The sequence below is a fragment of the Camelina sativa genome, chromosome 14 (genome assembly GCF_000633955.1).
Source record: "Camelina sativa cultivar DH55 chromosome 14, Cs, whole genome shotgun sequence".
NCBI classification, from domain to species: Eukaryota; Viridiplantae; Streptophyta; class Magnoliopsida; order Brassicales; family Brassicaceae; genus Camelina; species Camelina sativa.
The window spans coordinates 14,864,600-14,872,918 of record NC_025698.1 but is presented as its reverse complement, the minus strand read 5'-3'; the positions used below and the strand labels follow the sequence as shown (position 1 = coordinate 14,872,918).

Here is an 8,319-nt window from a genome sequence, read left to right as displayed (position 1 = left end):
ATGATTATATATTATACATATGGAGAAATCAAGTTTTTGGTTTTCTTAGGCAGTTAGGTGATTAACTTAGACTTATTTTTGAAGTCAACGTGTTGGAGTTCTGTGTGAAGTCTGTATAATTGAAAAAAACTTTAATTGAAAATTTTTATATAAAGATTTTTTTGATTTTTTTAGTTCGAAGATGAAACGGCGGCGATAAATTCATAGTGGGCGATACAACACATTCACACAATTAATATTTATTTTCTTTTTTCTATTGATATTTAAGTTAAACTTTTTCTACAACAATCCTATCTCTAAGACTCTAACTGTTAGACAACTAGTAGTTAATAATAATGTAGAGAAGAGTATGATTGCTTCACAATCCATCTAAATATTGGTTGAGAGAGAAGATTCTTGTTCCTCACAAATCTGTTTACTACATTGCAATGGTGAGAATTAAGAAACTTAAAAGGAACAGTTTCATATTCTGTTTAGTTTTTCTTTATAATTTTGTTTCTGTCTTCTCTTCTTTGTAGGTCGTAAACATTGTGTTGAGGTTGGCGTGGCTGCAGACCGTGCTGGATTTCAACTTCGTGTTCTTACATCTTGAAACTATGGTTGCTCTTCTTGCTGCTCTTGAGATCATACGTCGTGGTATCTGGAATTTCTTTAGGTAACTTCTGAACCCAAAAAAAATTAATCACTGTGCTTGCTCCGTTTAAAGCATTTTTTACTTAAGGGTTCTTGCTTTGTCTGGTTGTGAAGGTTGGAGAACGAGCATTTGAACAATGTGGGAAAATTCAGAGCATTCAAATCAGTTCCGCTACCATTCAACTATGATGAAGAGGAAGATCGAGATAGTTAAATCTTAGATTGTTATCAAATCAAGGGTTTTTTTTCACATGAGTGGTACTCCAGTTTTGTATAGTTCCTTGTAAAACAATAAAGAAGTAGGAAATGAGCATGATGAGTCTTCGGATATAACAATCTTTTCTACCTAGGGTTATTATTGTTGTGCTCTCTCTGTCACAATGGGAGAGAGACCTACTAAACAAACAACAGCGATCACACCTGTGAGCTATTTTAACTATGATACACCAATAATTACCCTTGAAACACTCTAAGAAATTATGAGGTATTGACACAGCAAGCGTAAGAAGCATGAGCATATTGATCTTGCAGCAAAAACCCAAATAGTTTTCCAAAACAGCATCAACTAAGTCTATCATATCACTCGAGTCTACTACTAAAAAAGCCAAGGTTGCTGCCTCTTGATATCCAACAAGGAGTGATCATATTGAAAACCTTTATCAGTTGTTCGAATTGCCTTGCTCACTAGGGTTTAGCCGCTCACCGCTGCAACAAAAGAAATGTGGCAGCTTAACTCGCCCGCAACTCTTGGAACACAAAAGAGTATGCACTTAAACAACGGTATATACAAGTGCCCTCATCATGAGATCATGATAAGCGATACAAATACAAAATCAAGCATATGCCAAGGCCAAACAAGTGTGATTTATTGCCACGGCCAAACAAGTTGACTATTATACCGCAATGAACACAAGAAGTTATTTCATCAAACTTGTTAAAGGTTCACAGTTCTAGTTACTTAAATGATATACAGTTTCTGAAAAGGGATGCTAAAGGACAGAATATTGAATCAGAAAGCATATGCGCTTATACTTCAGCTATTGAATGAAACAGTGACAAACAGATAAAGCAACAAGAGAAGCAAATCTATAACCTGCAACGGATGATCACAGGAACAGGTTTAAGAGCCTTTGGCCCATTTCTTATCCCTCTCTTGTGTTTAGAAATCTGCATTTTTCATAAAGAACAACTTTGATTAACACTATCATTCTCCAAGGAGAAAAAATATACACATTTTCATAGTAGATAGCTCCGAACACCCAAGAACATATGAGCCTTAAGGAACCAAATCAATTTAGAACTGAGCTTAAACCCAGACGTCACAATAATTCAAAACCCTAATGAAATTTTTAACATTTCAGAAGCAGGAAAACGAAAAGGAGAAAAACCAAATAAGAGAGACTGAGAGTTCCGTGACCTTCTTCTTAGGCACAGCCATTAGCTCCATGGATCCGCCGAAATCAAAACTGGGAAGCCCGAATCCGAAACTCTTTTCATCGATTGAACCCGGCTGATTATGATCGAACTCAGGCAAAACCAGCGGCGAAATAGAAATGGGGCAATCGAAAGCCATTGCTCAAACGGAGAAGATACGAACTCGGAGATCTTCTGAGTTCAGATCTAGTACCAAAAGAAAATAACAAGTAAACGATGAGTCGTCATTAAAATTTGGAAATGAGAGAATCGATAAGGAGAAGAAGTTGAGAGATGGATTCTTACGAGAGAAGCTGAAGTAATACCGGCAGCGGCGTCAATATCATCATCGACATCGTCGTTCAAATTCCACCAGATCTGGCTCTGATCTAGCCATTGCTACAATCTTCAGATCTGTCAAAATAATAAACCACCCACACATTAATACACTGATTAACGAGAAGCAAACAACAAAGCATCATAGCAGAAGACAAAGAAAAGAAGAAGACATTACCTGTCTAAAACTCGAGATTAGGGTTTGGACAGCGAAAAGGTCGATCTCTACACCATGTTTGATAGAGAGAAGAGCTGTAGATGACGAAGATGAAGAAGAAAGGTGATTATGATGATGATTTGATGAGAGACAGATTTTTTCAGTTTCAGAATCGCTTATCGCCAGAGAGAGAGGCAGAAGGTGGAAGAGAAAGAAATGAAAATTATTAGGGTTAGTGAAAATTAGGTATATATAACTCGGTTAATTAAAACCGATTGGTTATGTGTCCCGCCAAACCGAACCGAACTGGGAACCGAATTACCAAATTAATTTCGTCGATCGGTTTGTTGATCCTCTCACAGATGCTGCCGAAAACCGAACATCTTGGTTTAATCGGTTTGGTTCTCTCGGTTCTGACCGAACGCCTAGGACTAATATTAATAGTTGATGGCATAAGAAAGTCAACCACCAATAGTCTACAGAGAAATCTACTTAAGCAAACCCTAAATCAAATAATTTTAACCTAATCAGTCTTTCCTCCCATAATTTGACTAGTTTATATGTAAATGTATTTTATTACAATGCATGAAGTCTATGTGGTTATTATTTGGTCAATAGGTTTACCAAATTATTTTTTATAATTTTTTTAATTAAAATTTAAACTATAATTAAGGAGTAGACATATTTTTATGTCTTCCATTTGACGTCAATTTGAAATCAACCGTAAAGATATCTATTGCAGACTTCCTCGGGTTAAATCTGTTATTTCGGCTTCTATTTTTTGTTTGTTCTTAAAAGAGTCAACTGTAATTTCAGCACCCTTAGTGGTTATGTTTCTCGAAAATCGAATATAATATGTGTGATTTCATTCAAATGCAAATAAAAGTACAAAAAATGCAATTGCCCCATAATATATTGTGTCTCTTCAATAACATTTTCACGAATCATCTTATCTTTAAAATAGAGGCTTCAAATCTATTGGAGTTTGAAATGGACATCTTTCTTTTAACCAAATTTGAAACTTCGATCTTTATAGTTTACAAGTTCTTACATGCTATAAACTGCTTTAGATTCTTATTTTAAATCATTTAAACACAATTATAATTTACTTTATAAAGAATTATAATGTTGAGATCCACTTAGTAAGCTTAGGAAAAAAAAAGAATACGAAGTTAAGGTGTCCCAACTCACCACTTCACTAGAGATTCTCTCTTTCTCAACCTTTTGTAATGAATATCTTTGAACTCCTTTTTAATTTAATATTCTTCTATCAATTTCACAAGTGGAGAAACCATCCAAATCATAATACTCCAACTCTCACTTTATCTATCTCCCTTCTTTCTTTGTTATCTAATTATTCTTTTTGTTGAATGTTTTTCTCCTTAAAGGGTTCTCCATTAGTCAATACTTTCAAGTCTTCTTACTTGATCATTCTCTTATGAAAATTTTATTTTTATCTTTAAATCTAAGTATAACTCACCATTATTAGATTCATGATCCAAAACTAGACACATTATTTCTTGAGATATATGCACCAACTTATTTTATTCTTTCATTAATTAAGAAATTATCTAAAGTGTTTTTTGGTCAAACCGCATTAAAATGTTGTTTATTTCTTTTTGACAACCTTTCCAACCAAATCTTTTCTTCGATTTAATTTTCTAGACATTTCAAATAGTTTAGTACAGAAAAGCAAGTTCTTTATTTAGTAAACGATCACAATGCTGAGGTTTTCATAGCTTATACATCCAAATACAATACACATACAAGAAAAGACCCATACACAAATCTTTTTTTGTTATCTTTTTCATCACCTCTAAAATATTACTTGTATTATACCTTTCCCAACCAATAAATGTATATAATATAGACATACAGTGAATGAAACAAACACCACCAACCAACAACAAAAAAGAGTACCTCTTTTAGAACTTTTTCACTAAACCATATAGATATCACAACACAGGTACGGAGATTGAGATTGATATCGGTACAGAGACATCGGTTGTAAAACTACCGTCTCTATTACCATTCGAATTCCCTACAAACCCGTAACCACCAGACCGCATCGCTGCGTTTTCCCGCCTTTGGAAAACACGAGCAAGCGATGCTGCTTTACGTCTAGCCCGTTTTGTCCCGGTAAACAAAAGCGTTTGAAGTAACCCCGCAATGGCAGGTGCTCTCAACACTTTCTCCGCTACAGCTGCTCCACCGCTCCTACAGAGTTCGAGCAACGCAGCGACCGCGTTTTCTTTCCCTCTCGGTGTTCCGCATCTCATCATCCCCATGAGCCCCGTCACAGCGGAGTCCTCTTTCCCTATAGCTTCAGCGCCAAGAGATTGTCTTACTAACAAAGCCAAAGCTCCTGCTGCTTCCTCAGCTACGCCTTCGTTCTTGAGTGCTCCAACGAGACTAGACACACCTCCTCCTTCAATCATCCTACTGCAGTTATCTGGATGTGTCGATAAGTTATATAACGCTGTAACCGCATCTTTCTTCCCTCTCGGTGTCCCGTTCTGAAGCAGCGAGGCTAACGCCTCAACGCATTGATCAACGATCGCTATCCGTTTCTTATACTCATGTACAGCAGAGAGACTGAACAATGTAGCTGCTGCGTTTTCTTGCGCTTCAACTGTGAGACCTGAAACTAAAACACTTACTATAGACTCCAAACAATCACCTTCCTCCATGATCCGACTCTTGTTCTTCTCATAAATCGATAGATTCAACATCGCTGTCACTGAATTCTCCTGCGCAATAGCGTTTTCGGATTTAAGAAGACGGCACAAGTGCGGTATCGCACCCGCTTCCGCAATGAACGCACGGTTCTCTTTTCCCGTTTTAGCTAAAAGACGTATCTCCCTAGCCGCAACTGTCTGAGCTGCTTCAGAACCATCTGCTAAATACTTAATAAGAATCGATACAGTAGCTTTGTTAGCTTCAACCGCAGCTTTAGTAGGAAGAGCTGAAGCAAAACACTCATTAGGAGAATCAGTAAACTCAGACTCATAAGATATACCACTAGCTGTACACCATTGAACAATCAAATTCTTAAGAGCTCGGTTAGGAACAATCCTCGAATCCATAAGCATTTGTCCTGTTTTAGGACAAGTACAATGCCCTTCTTCAATCCACCTAGCTATAGAGCTCCGATCATAAGTCTGCCCTGTAGATATAATCACAGGATCTGTCATCAAATCAAGAGAGATGGGACAAACAAAATCTTTTGGCACAGTTATAAACGTGTCCCCAATCTCCTGAGCAACGAACCCTTTTCGTGGCTTCTTAGGATTCTCAATCCACCACTCCAAACCATCTTCTTCGAATCCAAACAACAGAAACCTACAGTACCTTGTAATCGCTACAAACCCGTTAATCACTGATCCAGTAGGCTCCAAGTCACCGTCGTGATTCACAATCTGTTCTTCCAAAAACTCGATTTCGTTTCTACAACTCTCAGAGTCTTTAATCTTCAGTTTCTCGACGAAGAAGGATCTCAGATCAACAGGACTCGGAATCTCACCGCTCTCGAACGCATAAAGAAAGGAATAAAACGTTTCGCGTAAGGACTCGTCGTTTTTGTCGATGTACAGTTTCGATTTCCTCGACTGTCTCTGCAACAACTCGAATTGCTCTGTGATGTCTTGGCTTAAACAGAGGTCGTTGACAGGGAAAACATCCAAAAGAGTGGAGATTTCTTGGTTTAAATCATGGAAATACCCAGAAATTGAAGGGTTTTGTAGCAATAGCCATAACTTACTAGATTGAGCGCAGTAATCGATGAGGATCTTGGAGCGGTAGAGAAGAAGGTAAAGCTCTTTTAAACAGAGCAACGCCGTTGATTCGGAGAAAAAAACAGAGCTGCTTCCTCTTCTTTTAATTCTTGACCCCCAATTCGAATCCGCGAGGAATTCGAACAAGACGACGAAGATCTCGATCTTGCGAATCAGAGAACGAGCGTTCTTGCGTTGGAACGTGAATCTAACGCCGCTGAAACAAGATACGACTTCTGTTGAAATGGAAGCTAGGGTTTGAACAAGAGCTACGCCGGAAAGGTCAACGGGGGCAAGAAAAGCTTCCAGAGACGGCGATCTCCTCCGTCGGAGAGATGAGAATATCGCCGCGGAGGCCATGGAAAAGGAGGGGGGGGGGTTTAATCTCGTGTACCCAGAATCGAAAAAAAATCGAAACTTTATATATGTTTATACGAAGAAGAAAACAGAATCTAAAAATGAAAACTAAAGATTCTTCAGCGAAGAAAGAGAAAAAAAAAGTCAGAAGAAAAAGTGAAAAAAGGGTTTCAATGATACTTTCTGGGAAAGAGAGAAGGAAGAAGGAAGAAGAAGAACGCGTAATCGTATATGAATGAATTGAAAGGCTCAGAATTTTCTTATGTCTTCTTCTTCTTCGTTGTCAGATTTTTTTATTTCTATCTCTGGAAAAGTTTATCTTTTTTTTTTTTTTTTCTGCAGTAACAAAGTCAATACTGAAATGTAACGGATAGAATCTCATCTTTTGATGAGTGAGAAAGATTAGAAAAAAAACTCTAACAACCATATGCAAATTTAATAATAGGCAAATAACAGTAAAATCATATTTCATTCGATTTTCTTAAATATATATATATATATTAGTTTATTTAATTATTAATTTATGATATTGATGGACCATATTTTTATATAGGAATTCTAAAAAAATTATTATCTTATTATTTTATCAAAATGTATCATTTTTTACATTGGCCTAACTCGGGACCAAACGAATTTATTAATTTATAGCGAATATTAATTTATAGAGGTTCTACTATATATAGGTCGGCAACTCTAGCGTACGTAACGACATGATATGTGAAATGAAAACACATCATTTAATAATTCAAAGGAAACTTATACGTACTGTGTAATTCTCCTTGTTGAATCGTGTTTAATTGATACGACAAAAAGAAATTTAGAGGGAGATATTGAACTTAACATTTTAAAGGATTTTAAAGTATTCTTAAAATACTCTGTTATTCAATTAAGAATTTTAAAAAATCTTATAAAATCATATGTTATTCAACTAAGATTTTTATAAAATCCTTTAAAATAATTCAGAATCTCTTGTTATTCAATCAATAGTTTATAAAACCAACTTAAAATCTCTTGTTACTCAAAATATCACAACTTTTTTTAGAATACTACTTTGAATGATTCTAAGAGACTTTTTCTTTGCTTTTTAGTTAAAAAATACTCCTCTCAAAATCATACCCTTTGAGGTGGAATTTTAAAGGATTTCATTAAAAACAAAACAAAAAAAACACAGTCCTAAAACTACCACCATATTTGTTCTGTAAGCTTTCTCTGCAGATAACTCCGACAACTCTCCGCAGACCATCTCTGTTCGTAGAAATACATTCACGATGATAGGTCACAATTATGGGATAATCAAGTGTTTAACAATGAAAATTAGAACAGAACACAAGTAACTTATGACAATTTTCTCTCATGTCCGATTACACAATAGAGAATGCTGAAACTATTTAATACTGAAACTATGGCCACATCATCTTCTTCCTCAAGTTGTATCTCATCACACGACATTTTTTTGTTTCACGTTTGCTTTTTTTTTTTTTTCTTCCATTCATGTTTGCTTCTCTCTCTATATCCCTTTACTCTGCTGTTTTGGTTATTGTCTATAGAGAACCATTGAAATATAGGATCACGTGGATTTTTTCTTACAACACACACACAAAACTACTAAACCCAACTTCCTTATTGACTTGTTCCTTCTTCTCCTCATGT

General features: G+C 36.0%; 2 protein-coding genes across 2 annotated transcripts; both read right to left on the bottom strand.

Annotated features, from left to right (window-relative positions):
• LOC104743601 lies at positions 1,190 to 2,206 on the bottom strand. Its single transcript, XM_010464661.2, has 3 exons — positions 2,051 to 2,206; positions 1,727 to 1,800; positions 1,190 to 1,377 (listed from the first exon to the last, which is right to left on the bottom strand). The coding sequence occupies exons 1-3, from the start codon at positions 2,204 to 2,206 to the stop codon at positions 1,293 to 1,295; spliced, it is 315 nt and encodes a 104-aa protein (XP_010462963.1). The 3' UTR covers positions 1,190 to 1,292.
• On the bottom strand, positions 4,223 to 6,992 carry LOC104741526 (U-box domain-containing protein 17). Its single transcript, XM_010462411.2, has one exon. It carries the CDS (start codon positions 6,670 to 6,672, stop codon positions 4,495 to 4,497), a length of 2,178 nt encoding a protein of 725 aa, XP_010460713.1. The 5' UTR covers positions 6,673 to 6,992; the 3' UTR covers positions 4,223 to 4,494.

Excerpts from the sequence above, each read along its gene's own strand:
- LOC104743601 (XM_010464661.2), bottom strand. The coding sequence starts at position 2,206 with ATGGCTTTCGATTGCCCCATTTCTATTTCGCCGCTGGTTTTGCCTGAG. Across the intron at positions 1,801-2,050 it reads TGGCTGTGCCTAAGAAGAAG|ATTTCTAAACACAAGAGAGG; the intron begins GTCACGGAACTC and ends TGAAAAATGCAG. Across the intron at positions 1,378-1,726 it reads CCTGTGATCATCCGTTGCAG|TTGCGGGCGAGTTAAGCTGC; the intron begins GTTATAGATTTG and ends GTGTTCCAAGAG.
- LOC104741526 (XM_010462411.2), bottom strand. The coding sequence starts at position 6,672 with ATGGCCTCCGCGGCGATATTCTCATCTCTCCGACGGAGGAGATCGCCG.